This window comes from Sycon ciliatum, chromosome 6 (assembly GCF_964019385.1).
Source record: "Sycon ciliatum chromosome 6, ocSycCili1.1, whole genome shotgun sequence".
Taxonomy (NCBI): Eukaryota; Metazoa; Porifera; class Calcarea; order Leucosolenida; family Sycettidae; genus Sycon; species Sycon ciliatum.
In genome coordinates this window covers 33859731-33882950 of record NC_088648.1, presented here as the reverse complement: position 1 = coordinate 33882950, position 23220 = coordinate 33859731, and the positions used below count along the sequence as shown (strand labels likewise).

Sequence of the window (23220 nt, the reverse complement as noted above, 5' to 3'; positions counted from 1 at the left end):
CGTTGGACCATCTTGTACCAGGATGATTCTTTGCTGGACGTCCCCTCCGTGGTCGAGTGGATCGTGCGTGTTGTGGAATAAGGTGTAGCGGTGCGTGTTGTCGGATGCGTGCGTCCAGATGTTGAAGAGTCCTACCTACATATCGGCTCTCACATTGCCGACACTCGAAGTGATAAATCAACTTTTGAAACCCAACCTTTGCAAACAGAAACAAATCAAATTCACACTTAGGCTGTTAGGTAGGTCGTCAAAACCTCGTTAGTTACATGTATGTTCCAGTGGTTGTCTCTTGTTGTCGCACTACATGTCGCGCTTATTGAGTTTTCTCGCATTTGCACCTTTGTGTCATTATTGCAATTTTCGCTGTTTACTTTAGCTATCTTCTTTCTTTCTTTCTTTCTTTTTGCGCTGTTTTACCACCTTCTTACTGTATTTAATCCACTGTTCCTGTTCCTTTTCTCTTGCCTGTATTTCACCTGATGAGAAGGCTTGAAAGTATACTTGTGAAGACAAAAACTTTCAAGATGTTTGTAATGAGCCTGAAGTGTGTCCTTTTTATGAGTATTATCGAAAAAACAAAAACAAAAATAAACAAAAAACGAATGAACTCTTCCACACTAAAAATGCTAGGGAGACCGGCACGCAGCACACACAGTGCACAGTGGACCGTCGTCCGGCCACCAGTGGCATGGCAGCATTTGAGTACACCGTGATGATGGCTTGACTGGGCGTGAGGTCGAGCAGCTGCTACATATATATATGAGCCGCAATCAGCGAAAACGACCCTTAGAGGTTTCGTAATTTTTTCAAGAAAAAGGTCGATTTGTGACGTTCAACGATTTTTTGATCGCACTGCAAACAGCGCGACGAGTTCTTCTTGATCTCCTTGCTTGAATTTATTTGAAGTTAGTTGAAGTGGTGTCGAGTGGCGACTCGAGTGTTCCTTGATCTTGTTGCGATGGCTGCGGACGCCAGAGCTGTTCGCAGAGCACACGCGGCAGTCATTGTGTACAGCTAGCTCGAGCCTGGTGGGGAGTGGATGCTGAAGTAGCCGCTGAAGTTCAGAGTGAGGATGAGACGTTATTTGGTTCCGACATCGATGTCGATAGCGAGGCGGAATCGCAGCCGTCATCTCCTGCTGCGTTGCGGCTCAAGGTGGTCGATGACTCGTCAGAGTCGGAAGATGAGGAGTCATCACCTGAGATAAATTCTGAGTCTGGGGCTAGTGACGGCAGCGACGTCGTGTCGTCAGCTGCGCAGGACGAAATGGAAGGCATTGCGGAACGACTCCACGCAGGATGCAGCTGCAAATAAGTCGATCATGTCTCCGCACTCTTCCGCTATTCTTTGTCATTCTAGCTGCTTACTGCACTATTTCAAAGGTATTCAAGCTGCCTACCCACCTTAGAATGCTGAATATTTATTGTAAACATACATCGTATACATACATTGCACCAATTTGGAGTACATATTGTATATTGGTGTATACACCCGTTTTGAATCGGAATATTGAACTTTTTCTTGGCTGAGGTCCTTCAGTAGATGTGTTTCAACAAATTTCTAACCAAAAAGGAATTTTGAAAAATTTGACCCTAAGGGCTGTTTTCGCTGGTTGAGGCCCATATAGGGTGAGTGCTACAGCGCTGAGGCATTTTGATTTGTGTTGAGTTTTGTTGTTGGGAATTGATATGTGGGCACTGATGATTACGCCTCGCACACATACACAAGTAGGGTACGGTACACCGTAGGAGGGCATAGGCCGGGAAGGATATGGCCGACAGCAAGAGTACATAACCCCCCAGAGGGCGCAAGTTCACTTATCAGATCTGGGACGGCGAAATCCGTGTTCCACGTCATAATAATGACATCATGAGTAGGGGAAGTCACACCGCGTCGATGGAATGAGGCAAGTCCGACCCAAAAAACGACGTACATCACGGATTACGCCGTCCCACAACCCCATCCCAGTTGCGCACTCTGGCCCGTGGGGGTTATGTAGTCTTGCCGACAGGCAGGGAGTAGTACAATTGTACTACTCCCTGCCGACAGGTACAGTGCATGCAGCTAGCTACATGTAGGGAGACGTGCACAGAACACCTGGCCAGCTGGCCCTGTCTGGTTGGGCGGCGCACAACGTCATCGTTGGATATGCTTCGGAGATACCACATGAAATCAGTGCTTGCGCAATGCACCTGCCTGACTCCATACAATACACATCCAACGCGATGACGTACATGTACATGTACTCACACAACCTCTACACGACTGCGGTGGTACCAATGATCCAGAAACTCACAACAGACCCGCACAGCATACCCGGCACATGGTAACAGTGCCTTCACAATAATACATGCCACTCCATACAAGACACATCGAATGACAACCTCTACACGACTGCAGTGGTATCAATGATCCAGACACTCAACACTCAACAGACCCGCAAACCATACCCGGCACATGGTAGCAGTGCCCTCACAATAATACAATACATGCCACTCCAGACTGCGGATCCCTCGAATATTATTATTAAATTTTATTATTACTCCATACTGAAAGACACATTTTTTTAGAACACGGAGGCTCCACTGCAGCCAATTCATTGTCTCTTAATTTGCTGGGCAAAAGTCCTATATATAGGATTTGAAGATGCGTGACCTTTATGCCGTTGTTATTGGTCATCGCGAGTCATTCATGACCCATAATAAGAGCATAATGGTTTTATTAGAAGCTGTAAATATGTTTGAGGCATGAATGTTTACTTTTTAGATTCATAGGACATCATGAATACCCATTTTGAGCAAGGATTGGAATTTTGAGCAGCATTGTTCAGCTGGTGTCATGGGAAGGACTAAAGCAGTGAATGTGCAAAAGAACATTACAGGTGTGGCACGGGGTGGTTTCATGACGACATATCGCACATGCCGTCGTGAAACTACCAATTTTAAGGATAAAACAAGGTCCAGTAAAATCTCAAATCCTATATATAGGATTCGAAAAACAGGGCACAGGCCTTAGAAATATTGCGCAAGGAGATGAGCCTTAGATGTTAGTATTTGAAAAAAAATATCTTATTCAACTCTCCATATCGACTAAGACCTAACGCGGAAGAATTGGTCACATACGTTTCCCTATGCTCATGCCACACCCATTTTGAGTTGAAAAATATGACCAAAATCCTATATATAGGATTTAGCAAATTAAGAGATAATCAGTCACCAGCACTACACAAAGGTCGTTACATCCAGCGACAACCTCTACACGACAGTGCTCACATCCATTCAGAAACTCAACACACACCACAGCACCTCACAGCACGGCACAGATGTAGAGGTTTCAAGCACAGACCAAAATGAATGCATTCTAAAGTTAAAATTGAACCGAAAACATGGCAGAAACCAGACCAGCGGAGAAATCATCTCTGAAACGACACAGACCAGCTGCAGAGTATAGTAAAAAAAAACAGAATAACTTGAAAATATGAAATGGACAACAATAAGTGACGAGTGACGGGTGACGAAGTCCAAACAAATCAGTTGTCAGACATTGATAAAGGGGCAGAGATACACGTAGAATAGCGATTTAAGAAAAAAAATGGTAGAAACATGGCAGTAAGATAAAAAGGGCACTGGCAAACTCATTCGTTTGCAAGTGGTGGAATCAAACAGAGTTTGGATAGCATTGACCTGGATCTGTAACCGACGTGGCAGCAAATAACAATCGATGCAGCAGGAAACATCGACACATTGGCAGGGACAAACGGGGGGGGGGGGGGGAATGTGTGTGTGTGTGTGTGTGTGTGTGTGTGTGTGTGTGTGTGTGTGTGTGTGTGTGTGTGTGTGTGTGTGTGTGTGTGTGCATGCATGCGTGTGTGCATCGAGCCAGGGTGCAAAGCAGAAACGTGTCTGGCTAGAGCTAGTGCAGACACACAGAGAGAAATGAAAGCATATACAGCTACAAGACTACACCGTCATTCACCCATGCAAAACACCACTGTATGAGACCAAGAGGCTAAGTTACCGCACAACATGCAGGAGGCCCGGCAGCCCAATTAAGCAGGGCAAAATCACAAATAGCGACGGCAGGGCCAGTACTCATACTAAGTTAGGTGGTGGAATTCATTCCAAGTCTTGTCTGGGCAAACCACTGGAGCGATCACGATCAAAAGTAAGAAATGAATAATATAATTATATAAAAAAATATAGCAGGAGAGTCCTCACCAAGCTCAAGCGGAAATGAAGACTGGATCACTCCAACCCTCACGACTCTCACTGCGACTTCCACTCAAACTCTCACTCCGGGAGAGCACATTCACTGGTCTGAGCAACTAACCTGCTACACAACACTGCAGCCAAAGCCGGAGCCCGGAGAGTACACGATAGTTCACAGACCACGGCATGCGGTGGTGTTCGGAGGACAGCTCGGCGTGGAGGGCACACATTTATCTCCGGGTGTGGAGCTGGAAAGAGGACACCAGCACATCTCAACTTTCTCAAGTGTCCGTAGTGCGATCAGATAGCGCCAGTGTCCTGCAGAAACTGTCCCATGTGACTGTCCAGCAGACTGGTGACAAGGTCAGTGAAGCCGAGTTCCTTGGCCAGCTGGTAGGTAACGCGAGGGTCTGCCACGTGCTCCAGCAGCTCGCGCATGTTAGCCGCGTACTGCTGGCGTTGGCCGGGCGACCAGCCTAGCGACGGCACCTGGGTGTCACGACGATACCTGCCATGGGAATACACAGAGGAGCGCAGCATGGTAAACATAAAACATGGACACACAGTATGGGAACACACAACACGAACACACAGTGTAGAATGGGAAACACACACAACATGGAAACACAACAGGGTTAGACCAACACCAGGAAAATATCTTCAACCCCATCATAAGTCCGGCACATGGCCAGCTCTACTTATCTACAGAGTCCCGCCAACGTGCGGGTCTATCCCAAAACTAAGACCGTGCACTGCCAGTACGGGTGCCAATGTGCCACTATGTCACGATAAAACCAAAGTCACGGTCACGCACGAGAAAGCATGTCAGTTGAAATGTGAGAGGCCATCGGCAGTGGGGGCGGCAGCAGTGGTTCTAGCAACAGCAGTAGCGGTGGTGGTAGCAGCACAAGCAGCAGCAATGGCAACAATGGCAGCGGAGCACCACCACCGCCACCTCCAGTGGTGGTTATCAGGAAAAATGAAGAGAATAATCTAAAATCATCACTGCTGCTGATGCTACCACCACTTACACACCACGTGGCGGCAGCAGCGGCAGCAGCAGTGGTGGTGGTAGTAGCAATGACAGAGAGTCAGAGACATTACGCGTAGCCATCTTACCTGGCAGCAACCTCCCTAACCAGAGATGTAGCCATGGGAAGTGTTGTTGTCAAGTCTTGCATGTAGCGGAATTTACCGCGCTGTATCACCTGTACATAGACTGGCCTGACCCACTCCAGTAGTCCACGAGAACGATACGCCTCAGCTACAAGCCATGCCTGCAACACGGACACACACACAGACACCCACACACATCAGAACTAGAGTGACGTTTCGCACCTTTCTCACCTCTCCGCGCGCTCTTTCTACTCAACTCAAAGCTAGTTCTTAGTTTTTCACTTTCTTTCGGTTTTTCATCTTGGACGGTATGATTGGTATTTTCTACGTTCCGGTGTTCCTTGTGTGAGTAGGGGCTGGGTTTGGTTGGCATGTCTTTAGCTTAGTTGGTGTGCTCCAAAACAGCCACACTAGTACTTGCATTCATACGGCACAACAAAAACCCAGACGACTCTACTGGCTGAAAGGAAAATGCCCAGAAAACTGAACAGATCAGGCTGCAGAACAAACAAGTATGCACATGCACACACACACACACACACACACACACACACACACACACACAGCCACAGCTACAGCCACAAGAACGTACAGCAACATCAGTGCCGATGTACCAGCACATATTGCAACGTTAAATCATACCTCGTTGAAGTTGCCATGTTCCTCCATAAACGCTCTCAACTCCTTGGGCTGAAGGTTAATGACACGGGTACCACTGGGGAGGAGACGACGTTGCAACGATGCAAGACGGGCCTTCTGCATGCACCGCTGGGCGTGGCGAAGACAGTTCCTCTGCAATAACAACAGCAGCAGCAGCAACACCACCACCACCAGCAGCAGCAACACGAGCAGTATCAGCATCATCATCAGCAGCAGCAGCAGCGGCATCAGCAGCAGCAGTATCAGCAGCAGCAGTATCAGCAGCAGCATCAGCAGCAGCAGCAGTATCAGCAGCAGCAGCAGCAGCAGCAGCAGCAGAGGAAACAGTACAGCACACTCCGTTTAGAACATGATTTCTGGGCTGAAAGTTAAATTCTACTTGTAAAATGTTACGAGACTTTAACTTGGCACCAAAGCCTGGCTTTAGTGTTCCCACCCATAGAAACACCTGGCTCAAAGAACCCTAACCCTGATGGGCTTATACAGGAACATCGGCCTTTTGTTAAGCGACAAAGTGTAGAACCGTGAAGTATGGATAAGTGAACTGTGGATAAGCAACAGTACAATAAACAGTACGATAGTTGGGAGCAGTGGAGAGTGGGGAGCAGTGGGGAGTGGGGAGCAGTGAACTTTCCTGTGGATAAGCAATGTCCAGTGTATATGGTACATACACACAACGGTGACAGACCTGTAGCACTACGACTCTAGACTCGGACCTTGGGCACAGAATTTAATACATCTCATGAAATCGCATCAGCAACTTTTATTTCCCTTTTCTATATTCGTCATGCAGGTGACTTTGGCGTGCTCGATTGGCTAACAGCATCGACGTCAGGGCGGGATAGAGCGTCGGCGACAGTATTTTCCGAGCCTTTCCAGGCGCGTCGGAACGACTTTGGAGGTGGGGCGGCCATGTGGGGGTCCTCCCCCGGGAAAAAAATTCCAAGCCAATTGCAAGCATTTCCGGGCATTTGGTGCCATTTCAGTGTACGGTAACTACAATGAAAGACTTTTTGATTCTGCAAAAAACCAAGAAGATGCTACGATCGGGGACAAACATTACCCTCCCCCGGGAAAAAAATTCAACAATTGAAGCCAATTGCAAGCATTCCCAGGCATTTGGTGCCATTTCAGTGGACATGGACTTTTGATTCTGCAACAAACCACGATCGGGGACATAACAAGGATTTGCCACGTTTGCGCTGAGATCATCGCGCTTTGTTGCAGTGTGCTAAAAAAAAAAAAAAAAACGGCCGAAAAAGTGGGGCGGCCATGGCCGCCCTGGCCGGTGCGGTTCCGACGCCCTTGCTTTCACATAGAGAATGTCAGTCGTAAACTCGGCAATGTACGTTAGCTGACGTAGCTCACGAGGTGAATGACGTGAAGAGGACAGATTAATGGCAAATGTCAGCGGCTTGTGGTCTGTCAGGATACGGAACGAACGACCCTCCAAATGATGCCGAAAATGCCGGATTGCGAGGTAGATACTCAGCAGCTGACGACCGAAGGTGTGATAGCGACACTGTGTGGGGCTCAGCTTCTTGGAGAAGAAAGCAATCGCACACTGTTGATTTCACCGCTCTTGCCACTACCCAAGAGACTGATGCTGAGTTGGCTACCTACATGTCGAGGCCCGACTCATCACTCCAGCTCCAGCGCCTTCCAGTGCCCGGCAGTCCCTCTCTGCTGGTCTGTGATGTGTCTACCGGTGTAGCTCGCCCATTTGTGCCGCAGAAATTTCACCATGATATGTTTCTGTCTATTCACAGTCTCAGTCAGCCTGGTGGTCGTGCAACCCGTCGGCTAGTTTCTGCTCGCTTTGTTTGGCCATCTATGCAGAAGGATATTGCCACTTGGACCAAGGCCTGCGACTCGTGCCAGCGCTTAAGTCCAGCGTCATGCCCACTCTGCTGTTGGTAGCTTTCCTGTGCCGGATCAGCGTTTCGATTCCATCCACATTGATCTCTTTGGTCCTCTTCCTCCATGCAACGGCAATCGTTATCTCTTGACGTGCATTGATCGATTCACCTGGTGGCCTGAGGCGTTTCCAATCCCCGATGCCACTACATCCACTGTTGCGTCTGCCCTAGTGTCTGGTTGGATTGCCCGATTTGGTGTACCCTCTTCTCTCGTCACAGATTGTGGTGCTCAATTTGAGTCAGCCCTCTGGAATAATTTGATGAAGCTACTGGGATGCCAGCGTAAGCGCACCACTGCCTACCATCCCCAGTGCAATGGTTTAATTGAGCGATTCCATCGGCATGTCGAGTCATCACTGCGGACTCTCTCTCTGACTCCACCCACTGGCTGGAAGCGGTACCGCTTATTCTGCTCAGCATCCGGACATCGACCAAGGCTGATAGCAACTGTTCACCGTCCGAGCCGGTTTACAGTACAACGCTGCGCCTTCCTGGTGAATTCTTCTCTTCTAGTTCCCTGACTCCTGCCAGCGACCGCTGTGATTATGCATCTTGTCTGTCTACCTTCCTCCGGCAGATCCGTCCTCTTCCTGTCCGTACTAGCATGAATCCTGTATATCTACCCTGCGATTCGGACACAGCCGCTAAAGTGTATTCGCGCCGTGACGCAGTTCGGCTACCACCCCAACCGCCGTATGATGGCCCGTTCCCCGTGGTCAAGCGCAGTCCCTAGTACTTCACTCCGCGTATCAATGGTAAGGACTAGACTGTCTCTGTTGATCGTGTTAAGCCTGCGCACTTGCTTGATTGACTTGCTGCGCTGCGCATCATCCGCTTTCTGCTATTCCATACTGTACTTCTTTCCTGTAATTTTTGATTTATTATCGTTCGCTGGATTGTTCCCGCACTCGTTCTCTGGGTGTGGAATCTTGTAGCAGTACGACTCTAGACTCAGACCTTAGGTACAACATTTTAATACGTATCATCAAGAGTACATAACCCCAAGAGTGTGCTGTGCAACTCCAGCTATGGGGTCTGCGACGCGTCGACGGCAGAACTTCACATCACGTGATGAACCCGTACACATTATTTGCACTCTGTGCATGATAGATACAGGGTTGTACGCAGCCCAGCTTTGGGTACAACTCTCTTGTGGTCACTTTGCACTGTTTGCCAGCATAACCTTTTGAACCATGTCACGTGATGTGAAGTTCTGCCGTCGCAGCACAGCATAGAGGTTGTGCAGGCAGTTGCACACTCTTGGGGGTTATGTACTCTTGGTATCATGAAATCGCATCAGAAACTTTCATTTCCCTTTTCTATATTCGTCATGGTTGTACATTTGGTTTGCATGACCTCGTTTGCATGACTTGTACACATTTCCCGTACGGTAGAGTTTATTTAAGCACCCCCGTATTTGTATACGTCTCCCAGGTTCAGTGTATCTGCTCACATACGTCCCTGTGCGGACCGTACCGTATCCACGAATTTCCATAAACGCATTTGTCTCTCCGCATCGCTTTTTCCTTCTCTCTCTTTCTCTTTCTTTTTGCTCTTTCCCTTTGCATTCATACTGTTTGGTAACACTTTTCTTGCCCCTCAATTAATAATACAGTGCAAATCTATCGAGCACGCCTCAATTAATTAATAATACAGTGGAAATCTATCGAGCACGCCAAAGACCCACCTTCATGTAGTTCTCGGCTGCCCCCACAAAGAGACGAATGACACCTTCAAGAGGCGCTGACATAGTGTTGTCTGTAAATTGGAATAACAGAAAGCAACATAGCAACATACAATGAGAGCAGTAACAACAACACTAATGAAGATAAGAGTAATGACACCAAGAACAACTATAACTACAGCAGCAGAAGTAGCAACAGCAACAGCAACAGCAGCAGAAGTAGCAGCAGCAGCAGCAACAGCAGCAGCAGTATCAGCGGCAACAGCAGTGGCAGCAGCACAATACACGAGTGTCCATATCAATGACACACATGAGAACATACCGAGAAGGAGCTGTAGAGCCCCTGCCCCTCTCACCCTCCCCTGCCCCTTCTCATCCCCTCTAACACCACCAACTATCCATCTCTGCACCACTGCCCATTACATGCCAAATAGTGCAACGCCAAAGACGTACCAATAGCGTGGGTCTTCAGAGACTTGAGTTCCTTCTCTCCTTGGCGTTCAAATACCTCGGCCAGCTCTCTCCACATGGCGTAGTGAGCGGCGACCTTGCTGAACAGTTCACTGTCATCCGGACAGTTCTTACGCAGGAAATCCAACAACACAACCTTCAGCTCATCCTCCTGGACAAGAACAGAAAGAAAAAAATATTTAGAATCCTATAGGACGCATCATGCAGCTTCATAAATAAAAGTGGGTTTTTGAGCACACTGGCTCACACTCAATTACTGCATTTCACCAATTTATTTCAGGAAAAGTTCACTTTTAATAAAGAAAAAAGACCAAACAAACAAAATGTGTCCACTACAACACAATCAGGATACACATGTTACTGTTCAGCAGTCAGAAAAAAAAGAAAAAGTTTTCGGTGGAGAGCAAAACGAGAGCAAATACCCAGACCAGAATGCAAGCAGTGAAGCAATAACAGTTAGTATTGCAATTGTTTGGTCCATTCCACCACAATGGCGGGGGGGGGGGGGCATCGCGAGGGGCCAAACTCGTCTCGAAACAAAATAAAACCTGGCTCACATGTGCAGCCAGCTCCGGTGTAGATTATTCATAGGACATACCTTGCTGGCCTCTCGTCTCAGCAACAAGTCCAGTTTCTCATGCTCCACTAGGGACTCAAACACGAACAGCATCTCCCGATAGCGGCCAACACCAGTCAACATGTGAATCTGTTCATGGCCATATGTGCACATGAACGTTCCACGCATACACGCACGCACGTACACACACACACACACACACACACACACACACACACACACACACACACACACACACACACACACACGCGCGCGCACGCACGCACGCACACATAGACACACACACGCACATGAGAACGTCATGAATACACCCGTGAATGTGGTTAATATAATTGCAATGCCTCGAGGCCTAGTGGAACGACCGTCCAATGTGAAGAGAGTGAGTGCCAGCCAACCATGTCAGATAAGCTTACGTGGACATGCATAAACCTTGATGCTACAAGCGGGTCTGGACACTGCACAGTTCACTAGGAAGGGGTCACACTTCTTCAGCACACACACAGTCATACTCACACTCCTGCCCAGCGCTGAAGTGATGATAGCGAACAAGCTAAGTTAGACATAGAAAATTGTGCTGGGATTACACCATTCAACAGCTTGCAAGGCCGATGAATTGACCGCCCCTAACTTTAGCCTGGTCTACACCACACAGCTGGTTGAAGTGGCTTTTTTCTGGCCAATGAATCCCTAATGTTTCATTTTCTTCAGTACACACACACACATGCACATTGCCCATCCCGGGTATAACTTACCATCTGTTGGAATTGCCCGGCAGCAGCCAGCACAGGCACTCGTAATCTACACGTACGCACTATAGTACCAATACCTGTACAGGACAAGCAATAACAGTGGTGGTGACGCATAGTGACAGTAACCATGACGATGGCAAGAGAAATAATAAAGATGACAGCAAGCACGAGAGCTGTCCGCGCGCAAATCATCAATGTGTAACACGCCAAGGAGACAGTGCCGTATGTCCACGAATAGAAGTCCCACCTTTTCACAACAAACCCCAAGTGTCGAGGACGGCCACTGACAGTTTCTCCCAATAGTGACAGACCTCAGTCAGTATGTGAATCTATGCATGACCATACGCATATGCACGTTGCCCCTCCCCCCCCCCCCCCCCCTTAAAAGGTGAACCAGCTTCTCCACGGCAACCCATTACTCTAAAAACAAGGTGGTGCATGTGTTGCTAGTCACTTACCCTCCATGTCACATGCATTGGTGAAGCATGTGTGTGCGTGTATCAGCAAGTCAACCTCCATTGCCAGAGCTGAAGCCAGAATGCACACAAACAAACACACAAACAAAAACAAATGCACACACACACACACACACACACACACACACACACACACACACACACACACACACACACACACACACACACACACACACACACACACACACACACACACACACACACACACACACACACACAGCACTCTGTTGATTTAAAACGAAGAAATGCGTCGAATCATTTCATTGTCTTTACTTATCTTTACACCACTCTGTATTTGCTATAGTCAACGTGTTTCTCACAACCAAACTAGCGTACACCCATGCATGCCTTCTGCTGTCGGGGTGATTAGAACACTTGAACAACCGGTAGTCTTGTTCTGGGTTGTAGAGACACGACCTACGCAGGGATTTCACTCTACTCAACTTAGCCTTGACAATTACAGTTGCTTGAAGAATGGTTTGTTGAACAGCAGGCTGCTTGGTTAAACAGTAATCTGAGCTACACCTACCGAACAGGACTGTCCAAACCTCACTAACAGGACTGATATACATGTATCTGACTGAAAGGACTGGTAAAACCTTATCGACCAGACTGGACAAAGTCAACAAGTCATCCACTCCCGTTCACACACCACACACTACGCACAATGTGAAACTACCCACTAAGCATAATACACAGAGCACAGAGCAACTCTTTCTAAATGCTTAACCAACTTACTGGCTTGACTGACGTCAGCAGCGGAGGCAGCCGCCGACGTGGCCGCTTGCATCAGGTGCGTGGCCAGCAGCACGTGATTCTGACAGAGCGAGGCAACCTGCGTAAACTGAGCAGTGCTTGGTCTCTGCGGCAGCGCAGGTGCCAAGCTGTGTGGTAACGCTGAACAACAGCAACAAACAAAATCATAGAGAGAGAAATAGCCTACAATACCATGCCAGTGCTGAACAACAACACAAAGACTAAGAGAGAAGAGAGAGAGAGAGAGAGAGAGAGAGAGAGAGAGAGAGAGAGAGAGAGAGAGAGAGAGAGAGAGAGAGAGAGAGAGAGAGAGAGAGAGAGAGAGAGAGAGAGAGAGAGAGAGAGAGAGAGAGAGAGAGAGAGAGAGAGAGAGAGAGAGAGAGAGAGAGAGAGAGAGAGAGAGAGAGAGAGAGAGAGAGAAGAGAGAGAGAGAGAGAGAGAGAGAGAGAAAGAGAGTGAAAGAGAGTGAGAGAGTGAGAGAGTGAGAGAGAGAGAGAGAGAGAGAGAGAGAGTGAAAGAGAGTGAGTGGGCGAATGAGTGAGAGAGTGTGTGTGTGGGGGGGGGGGACTTACGTAGTCCGTAGGCATTGCGAATAGCATTGATCACAGAGTCACCCAGGAATCCAATAACCTATCAGAAGTACCACATGTGCCCACACACAAGCACATGCAAGCAAGCACACACGCACAAATAAAAGTAAATTTCACGGCAATTTCTACGCGAGATTCAGGCAGACTGGGTTTTCCGCATTTGCGAGGATGGCATCACTCCCAAGGATCAAGGCGTAGATCCAGCACGAACAAATCAGAAATCACACAGGCGCAAATCCAAACATGGTGCACACCAAGCATGAAAAGTGGTGTGCGCAAAATGCAGCCAACAATCTCATATTAGTGAGGTTCTGTTCTACGTAAAACATAGAGAAATCACGTAGAAAACAGAAAACACAAAAATAGCCCAAACACAAAACAAAAAGAAAGTGCCCCCTGTGAGGATCGAACTCACGACCTTCAGATTATGAGACTGACGCGCTGCCTACTGCGCTAAGGAGGCATCTGATTAACACCACAGAACCGTGGTATTTTGGACAGGTGTTACACAGCAGGTTTGGCAAGGTCACCAACCCCAAATCGAGAAATGTACCAGGACGCACACGTACACAGCAACATTTAGGCTGCGTTCGTTTTTAGCTACCTGGTAGAGTAGAGTAGAGTCATTCTATCAAGAGTCCATAACCCCAAGAGTGTGCAACTCTGTACATGGGGATCCGCGCGGCGGAATTCCAACATTAGAGAGGTTCCGCACTACGTAAAGTTGAGTAACTTTACGTTAGTGGGCGGGAAAAACCCGTGAATTCGCGAGTTTGCACTCCACTTACGGAAAGTTGTCTACGTAGAGTACGTAGATAGGGCTCTGATAACGTAGCTGGTCCGTAAGTGGATTATTATTATTATTATTATTTGAGGGATTCCCCAAAGGCCGCAGCCTAAATCAAGGGGGTCTCCGAGAATAAATATACGTGTACAATACGTGTACAAAAGGGTTCAATTTTTAAAAGGAAGAAAATATTAAGATAAAAAAGGTTAATGTGAAAAGGTTGGGGTACAAATTTATGACTCTCTCCCCAGGTCGATCTGGTCGTACACTGCCGCGTTCGGAGTTGCCAAGGGCAGCTATGTGATTTGAAACTCCGTATGGCGGAACCCAGATGCGCATGCAGTTTCCGTAAGACTTTCCTTAGATCGACTACGTTGTTTACTAACGTAATTACGTTATGCGGAACCTCTCTAATACGTCAAAAATGGCGTACACGTTCGTTGCGCTTGTACTACTCCCTGGTTCCACGGCTAATCCAAGCACCGCGGAATGCGGAATTTTGTCCTCTGAGCCTCAGCGGCATGACGTAATGTTGGAATTCCGCCACGCAGTGGGCCTACAGCAGCCAGACCCCAGTTGCACACTCTTGGGGTTATGGACTCTTGATTCTACCGATAGAGGTAGAAGGTAGAGGTAAGTGTACGGACACTGTCCTACCGGATTTAGTAGTTTTTAAATGTTTCTCTTCTACATGGAGTTGTGTACAAGTACAACTCCTTGATCTTGCTGGAAATCCCGTATCTCTACCAACTTCTACCCACCTCTACCAGCTTCAAACCTGATAGAGCCGGTAGAGAAAGGTAGAATCTACTCTTTTGAGTAGAAAAAAGGAACGCATCTACCGAAAAAGCTAGTTTCTACCCAAACCTGTAGATCTAAAATGAACGCCATCTTAGTCTTACCTCGTCATCACTAAGACCAGACACTGCAACAAACTGCTGAGCGAGAACGAAGGCGCATGGAACTGGTGATGCCAGCAGCTTGGAGAGGATCAAGAGGGCACTGCCGGAGATGACAGCGTCGTACTCAGCATCCAAGAACTACAACAGCAACACAAAGACGACAACAACAATAGTGGAGTTAGTAACAGCAGCAGCAACAGCAGCAGCAACGGCAACAGCAGCAGAAGTAACAACAGCAGCAGCAGCCGCAACGGCAACAGCAGCAGAAGTAACAACAGCAGCAGCAGCAGTAGTGCAGCTCGTGCAGGGTAATGCAGGGTAGTGCAGCCAGGAGATGCATGCCAAGCGCTTCCAGTCTATCTAGGACAAACATGCTTGTTTCAGATGCTACGGAGTAAGAGGGAGTGAGAAGACAAGATGTCAGACAGGTATAAAAAGAAGTTAGTCAGGGCGCTTCTCTCTTCTCCTGCTTGGGCTCACAATTTCAAGTTTGTCTTGTATCATTCTGATTAACCCTGTCACGGCGAAATTCTGTGATTACATCATTTTATGATTTTAGTATGTAGTGTGTACAAGCAGGATTCAAGCAGATCCTTCTCTGCACAACTACACACTACACCACTTCCCCCCCCCCCCCCCCCCCCACACACACACAAATCTGCACCAAATATGATGCAATCCCAGAATTTCGCCATGGCAGACACCCATGCAGAAAAAGTCAGAAGCTGCACAGTCTGGGTTTCATGTACTCTTGGTGCCGTAGTGTGCGTTACCTTGGCGATCTGAAACGCCACGGCGACCTGAGCACAGCATGTCTTGCCGGCATTGCTCCTCTCGGCCAGGTCCTGCAACAGACCGGTGATCTCCAGTGCTGCTGGGCCGTGGGAACGAAGCCAGTCGGCCATTACAGACTGCACACACACAACACACAACACACAGGGTAGGGACAGGAAAGACGAAGAAGAGGCGAAGATACTTCAAGACCAACGAAGCACAACGTTTTAAAGTCATAAGTTTTATGATAATGAGGGCGACGGTTTGGATGACGGCATTATGGAGAGGGGGGGGGGGGGCACAGAGGAATACAAGGGCGGGAGAGAAACACATCGGGAGAAGTAGGGGGGGGGGGGCAGAATACAGGGTGACACATGGAAATACAGGTGGAGGAGAACCGGGGGTGGTGGAGGAGGGTCAGTAAACTGAACACAAGATAAACTAACCAGAGAATTTCGTATTGGTGTTGTGTTTTATTATTTTATTTGGGCATTTCCAACAGACCCTAAGGTCTTCTTACAGGGTGGAATACGGGCATGCAAAAGGCACATGTCACTCGTACACACACGCACACATAACAGAGGTCGTGCAGAACAGTCTGTTTTACCAGTGACTCCTCATGGCATCATACCTGAGATCTAGTTCGGCTCAGTGGCGGTCTCCATGCCAACGCTTGTGAAGAGGAAGCGGAAGAGGAGGCGGATGAAGATAGACGGGAGCGGTTACGCAGCACATTGCCTTCGGGTGTGTCTGCCAGCTGGGATGATGTGGTGAGCTGTCGGACAAGACGTATGGCCGTCTAGAGCAAACAGACAAACAAGCAAGAATGATCAAGAAAGATTAGACAACTCCGCATGCATAAAGAAACACGATAGACCCACTACGCAACTGAGAACCATGTGCAGAGTTATGCACTCTGACTGGTGTACACTCGGTTTGGGCAATGGAGATACGGCTGTATGCCACACCACTGAGAACCCATATCCAGAGTTACATGTACACAGTGGCTGGTATATACTCTGGGTCTGGGCAATGGAGATACGGCTGTATGCCACACCACGGAGAACCCATATCCAGAGTTACATGTACACAGTGGCTGGTATATACTCTGGGTCTGGGCAATGGAGATACGGCTGTATGCCACACCACGGAGAACCCATATGCAGAGTTACATGTACACATCCTGATTGCTGTACAACACTGCTGGGTACTGAAGAACTGAGGGTCAGCCTCCTACTTCGAAGTAGACTAGACTAGACTGTTCTACTTTTCATGTACTACGGTCTATACAAGGATGGAGAGCCAAGGATTAATTGATAGCGTAACTTGTAGTTCCTTGGTCCTTTTTCTTCTACTACAGTCTATGCACAGGTGAGTCAGCACAGTACTGTCCAGTGCCGAAGAACGGAGCGACCAGGGTAGAATTTTACCAAGCACAGCAAGCAGACCAATGTATACACGGTCTGGGTGTTGGCGAGATACTGTAAAAGCAGAAATTTTCGGTGGTGTAATATTGTTGGTATTCTCCTATATCGGCGGTTCGGTAGAAGGAAATTTTCGGTAAAACCCGTTTTCCAGGTAAGTGTACTAGTACTAAATGTATACAGGACCGGTAGTACCGAAATTTTCGGTAAAAATTGTCGGCACCTAAGTTACCAAAAATAAAACACCACCGAAAAATTTCTGCTTTTACAGTGGCTGTATGCTAGCACGTCACATGTAGCAGGTCATCACAACACCAGTGTACACATGCATGCGTCCAGAGTGTATGTACGTACCAGCAGCAATTCCAGATCCGGCGATGCATGCCCGAACATGCATGCTACACTGCAGGCTTGAGTGAAGCGACGCGTTGACAGCAGGCGGTCCTGAATCACCTCCAAACAAGACAGCTCCTGCATACACAAACACACACACACACACATCGTAGAAGCAACAACAGAAACACACACACACACACACATCGTAGAAGCAACAACAGAAACAAAATCCATCGATGGTCGTGACTCGTGACATACTCTTGGGGAATATTCAGCATTCAGCGGTAAGGCATGAAAATAGGCTACAACTAACTATGTATTAACTATTAAAGTAACACTTCGCATAGCTCAGTGCTTAGAGCACCGCTGGTCATAAGCGAAGGTCGCCGGTTAGAGTCCTGGTAGGGACAGTCAACTTGTTTCTTCAGACTTTCCCCTTTCTCAATTCCCTCCACCATATGAACAACCCACGAACAGCAACGTGTTTCTCAAGCCTGATCCAGGGTCGTTATTTATAAAGTTGATTGCATTGGAGGTTCAGTCAAACATATATCTCCACTTATGGACAAAATAAGAAAGTAACAAACTAGCAAAACAGCCGCATACCTTGGAGTTGAGTGTATTCTTGACGTTGACAGCCTTAGCAAGAGCGCTACACCATGCCGCATAGGTCATGTCTGTGCGTAGCTTGTCTGCCCAGCCACGGCCTTCAAACAGCTGGCCTGCGTGATGCGACGTATCGACTACATACCATGTACACACACACACGCACATGCAGGAACACACGTATGCATGCGTACACACACACAGACAAAACATGAGTTGTATACATCAGAAGCATGATCACCGACTTCATGAGCCACAAACGGATGCTACACGTAGCTTGTACGAATACAGTAGAATGGGTGCGTACATCCGCCTATCTGCCCACTCACCCATCTGTATATGCGTCTCTGTGTTTGCACATGCCAGTTACTTGAAGAATCAAGAGTCCACAATCCCCCAGAGTGCGCAACTTCACTGATCAGATCTGGGACGGCGAAATCCGTGTTGCACGTCACAGTGTGACATCATCGCGTCGACAGAATGACGCAAGTCCGACCCAAAAAACGACGTACATCACGGATTACACCGTCCCACAACCCCATCCCAGTTGCACACTCTGGCCCGTGGGGGTTATGTAGTCTTGGCAGTATGTGTGCATGCGTTGTCAGCTGATTACACTCTACGGTAAGTACATGACTGTACTCAGACCCAGACTCAGGGCTGCAACAACAAACCGTATTCTCCGCAGTATAAGCCGCACTTCAAACACTCGTAATTCTTACCAAAAACAAGTTGGTGTGGCTTGCTACTACGATGGTCAACTGAACCATGATAACAGTAGATGTCTGTACTTTGTCAGAAAAAAACTTATACAGTCAGACCTCGCTTATCCGGTCCTCTTTTACCCGGAACCCCGGTCATCTGGAAGAAAATCGTTGGCTACCGATTTACAGCATATGCCATGCATACATCCAGTAACGTGTATTCAATTATCCGGTTCCCTCGCCTATCCGGATTTTTCTGTGGAAAACGGATGTGTGCGGTTAATTTAGCGAGGTCTGACTATACTCCATTGCGGCTTATAAGTTTGCCCGGAAAGTACGGCAACTTTGACCCACTGTTGTACAATCACTCTGTGTGCGTACGTACAATCACTCTGTGTGCGTATGTACAATCAATGTGTGTCCGTACGTACAATCACTGTGTGTGCGTATGTACAATCACTGTGTGTGCGTATGTACAATCAATGTGTGTCCGTACGTACAATCACTGTGTGTGCGTATGTACAATCACTCTGTGTGCGTACGTACAATCACTGTGTGTGCGTATGTACAATCACTCTGTGTGCGTATGTACAATCACTGTGTGTGCGTATGTACAATCACTGTGTGTGCGTATGTACAATCACTGTGTGTGCGTATGTACAATCAATGTGTGTGCGTATGTACAATCAATGTGTGTGCGTATGTACAATCACTGTGTGTGTGTGTATGTAGTATGTACGCGACCAGCATACCCAGTGATGGCGTGGTGTGTCGTATCTCCAACGCCTTGTCCTCCATCAGATCATCCAGTATGCGTGTGAGACTGGCGGAATCCATCGACCAGGACATCAGGGCTTGAGACGGGGCCAGCACCGGATTCAGCGTCTGCAGAAGGTCGTACGTGTGAGTGGAAAGTAATAGATACAACGTTACACACTCCGGGTAGTCGCCCAATGTTAGTTGGGTTGGAGACGGCCACAACAAAACTAGGAGTTGCTACTCTAAGTCTAACAAGGCTCTGAGTGTGTATGTGGGGGGAGGGGGGCACAATGCAATGCGTACATAATATTTTTGGGCGTGAAAACTACAAATTGCATGCAATCGAACGCAAGCACCCCCTCCTCCCGGTGTATGTGTAACCCGGGGTGAGGTAGTCTCGCTGGTATAAGCAAAGGAGTGAACCTCCATGCGTGCCCTCACACACACAAACACATGCACACGTACCCCACACACACATACACACACACATACACACACACACATACACACACACACACACACACACACACACACACACACACACACACACACAGTCAAAACCTTTACCTTTGCTGAAGGAGACATAGTAGAAGGAAGTAGGCTGTTGGAAACACTCTCGCGTTTCAGACTGGCTTGATCAGCTAGTTCGGCACGGATACGACACATCCACACCTACACAGGCCACCAGCACAAGCGATTACAGTACAAACATATTTATACCCGCAGTAGCAGCAATGGCCAAGGATCACCACCGACAAACGAACAAGCTCAGCTTGAATACCAAAAAAAGCCACAAGCCACAAGCAACAAGTAGTCCTCTCATGATTTTCTGCCATATCCTTTCCAATACAAAACAGTAGACCTTAGCCCTATTAAAAGAGGGATTCATGCCAAAATATCGTAAACAAATCCCATTGAAATAACATTATGTCGATGCGAAAAGAGTCCCCATGAGGTCAAAGCACATTGAGCACATCAAACTGTATAATGCACGCTCAAAAGACCCGGCTCATTGAGCACACCAAACTGTATAGTGTGCACGCTCACCTTCTGCTCGAGAGCGCGCACGTTGACCTCCTGAATGACCTGATCTTGGGCAGGCTGGTCGTCGTCGGCGCATTGTCGTTGCCAGTAGAGCTGCAGACACAGGATGTGTGCCACTTCCTTCAGCGATACGGGCGGTGACGGAGGCTCTGCGGCGGCAGCCAAGGTGAATGTGCTCGGCGGAAACTCACCGTCGTTGTCGTCATTGCCTCCGCCATCGCTGCTGCCCGTGGTGTTGGAGCTGCGTAGGCTATCCTCGTTGCCGGTGATGGTGCGCGTGCTGTCCGTACTGGTCTGGCGTGTGGTGGAGAACGGCGACACTCCGGCCGCTACTTGCTCAGCATCAATCTTATCAATTTCACACTGAGTAGGCAGACACAAAAGGGAGGTAAGAAACACACATAACAATTGGCACGGCTGCGGTGGAGTGCACAGCTGCGGTGGAGTGCACGGCTGCGGTGGAGTGCACGACTGCGGTGGAGTGCACGGCTGCGGTGGAGTGCACGGCTGCGGTGGAGTGCACGGCTGCGGTGGAGTGCATTGCAAGAGTGTGACCACAGTACAATGCACATGTACAGATGTTCACTATAGTAGAGGTGGAGTGGATTGCAGATCTTCACTACGGTAGAACACAAATATACAACAACTGGCATTGTCGAGGTGGAATGAATTGCAAGAGGGTGACTAGCTACTCGTACGTGTACATATGCAGATGCTCACTCTGGTAGAGCACAAAAACAGTCGACGGCAGGTGTACGATTTGGATAGCATGTACTTCGAAGAAACAGAGCAAGAGAAACACAAACTGAGAAACTAGCACAATGGTGGAACGTGCCTAGAACTGCAACCAGATTTTGCGGCACCCACCATGCACTATCTGTCGCGCACACCAAATGAAATCATGTATGCACACACATGTGAGAAGAGATACTCTAAAATCATCCAAATGGCCTCTTCACCGCTGCACACTACCTCGATATTCACCACACATGCCGGGGGGGGGGGGGGGGGCTGTGCACACTGTACATGTACACACCTGAAAGAAACGAGCAGGAATCTCCGGAGCGCTGGCATGCTTCTGGAAGATCTCGGAGCACTTGTGCCAGAAGCCGATGCGACGGTCCTCGGATTGCCATAGCGATGAGCGTCGCATGTCTTCACAGAACGCTGCCACCTGGTAGTGGAACACAACGGAAATAGTAACACAATATCCACACATACAACATGTATGATGTACATGTATGGTGATGAAAAACAGGGATTCACTGGCCAGAAAAAATGCCACTTCAATCAGCTGTGTGGTGTGGACCAGGCTGAAACTAGTCGTGGTCAATTCATCAGCCTTGCAAGCTGGTGAATGGTGTAATTCCAGCACAAGTTGCTATGTCTAACAGAGCTTGTTTGCTATCATCACCTCAGCGCTGGGCATGTGTGTGTAAGTGTGTAAGTGTAAGTATGATGAAACCTGCCATAAGTGACCATCAGTACTGTACATGCAGACAATTTAGTTGGTGAATAATGTCGTCCGACTCCAAACAAAGCGAGTTCGTCTATCTGGTCAAAACTTCCATCCATGGACCATGAAAAGTATTTAAAAAAACTGGACAAAATCAACATTAGTCCGAAAACTCCTTGGACGAAAAACGACGAAATTGAAATCCAGAAAATAAGATAATAATTATGCACAGTCATCCTGTAAAATCATGCATGTGCACATCATCCATGGAACAGTTTGTTTGGTTGATGTTGCATATTATCTTTCTTTTTAACCATTTTAACGCCGTCGTCTCCTTGTCGCCTTTTCATATATTAAAATCCGGGCGAATATTTCTGCTTATTTCTGTTCCCTACATAAGCCAGTGAAGCACACCGACCACCACACAGCACAGACGACTTACCTGACTGCGAGTGACGAGATCCACACCGACACGCACAAGCAGAGCGTACGACCGTGCCTCGGCAAAGAACTGGCCGTTCAGCAGAGCCTCGACGGCGCCCACCTGTGCAGGATTGTCAACAACGGACACTGTACACGGTGTGAACAGACCAGTTGTGCAGGCAGCGGTGGTGCCGGTGGTGGTGGTCGGGCGATGAAATACCGAAGTGGATGGTGTCGATGACGGGGTAACTGAAGATGACATGGATGACATTAGACGCTGCGGCAATGCCATGCTGACTGAATCACCGGCGGTGGCGGAGGTAGTGGTGGTGGCTGGTGGTGAGGGCAGGTTGATTAGTGCGGTACCGGCGAAAGCTAGGTCCGTGTTCAGCTGCGCGTTGTGCAGGATGCTGACCAGCTGGTGTAGGCGCGAGAAATCAGGTACTGAAGAAGAAAGATGATGACGGCCGGCACAAACATAGACACACACACACACACACAAACAAACAGACACACATACAAACAAACAGACAAACAAACAAACAAACACAAACACAAACAGACACATACACACAAACAGACACACATACACACAAACAGATACACAGACACACAATAGATTTGTATACAGCATTACATCACAGTGGCCTAAGCATTACATCACAGTGGCCTAAGCATTACATCACAGTGGCCTAAGCATTACATCACAGTGGCCTAAGCATTACATCACAGTGGCCTAAGCATTACATCACAGTGGCCTAAGCATTACATCACAGTGGCCTAAGCATTACATCACAGT

At 48.1% G+C, this 23220-nt stretch overlaps 1 protein-coding gene and 1 non-coding gene across 2 annotated transcripts in view; both read right to left on the bottom strand.

The window, feature by feature from the left end:
• Nucleotides 1–3325: 3325 nt before the first annotated feature.
• The window catches only part of LOC135819944 (uncharacterized), a 57580-nt gene continuing 37685 nt past the window's right edge, over nucleotides 3326–23220 (bottom strand). The window contains exons 40-59 of the mRNA XM_065333241.1: nucleotides 22441–22865; nucleotides 21579–21716; nucleotides 20546–20905; nucleotides 20066–20170; nucleotides 19492–19624; nucleotides 18036–18172; nucleotides 17448–17564; nucleotides 16301–16468; nucleotides 15669–15806; nucleotides 14896–15033; nucleotides 13189–13246; nucleotides 12599–12757; nucleotides 11843–11911; nucleotides 11388–11461; nucleotides 10657–10764; nucleotides 10041–10209; nucleotides 9591–9661; nucleotides 5967–6116; nucleotides 5328–5485; nucleotides 3326–4716 (exon numbers count right to left, since the gene is read on the bottom strand). Of these exons, the coding sequence (XP_065189313.1) occupies nucleotides 4509–4716; nucleotides 5328–5485; nucleotides 5967–6116; nucleotides 9591–9661; nucleotides 10041–10209; nucleotides 10657–10764; nucleotides 11388–11461; nucleotides 11843–11911; nucleotides 12599–12757; nucleotides 13189–13246; nucleotides 14896–15033; nucleotides 15669–15806; nucleotides 16301–16468; nucleotides 17448–17564; nucleotides 18036–18172; nucleotides 19492–19624; nucleotides 20066–20170; nucleotides 20546–20905; nucleotides 21579–21716; nucleotides 22441–22865 (3083 nt within the window). The 3' untranslated portion in view covers nucleotides 3326–4508. The remainder of the gene's footprint in view (nucleotides 4717–5327; nucleotides 5486–5966; nucleotides 6117–9590; nucleotides 9662–10040; nucleotides 10210–10656; nucleotides 10765–11387; nucleotides 11462–11842; nucleotides 11912–12598; nucleotides 12758–13188; nucleotides 13247–14895; nucleotides 15034–15668; nucleotides 15807–16300; nucleotides 16469–17447; nucleotides 17565–18035; nucleotides 18173–19491; nucleotides 19625–20065; nucleotides 20171–20545; nucleotides 20906–21578; nucleotides 21717–22440; nucleotides 22866–23220) is intronic.
• Nucleotides 13597–13669, bottom strand: Trnam-cau (transfer RNA methionine (anticodon CAU)). Its single transcript has one exon. It is a non-coding gene; the product is annotated as a tRNA-Met (tRNA).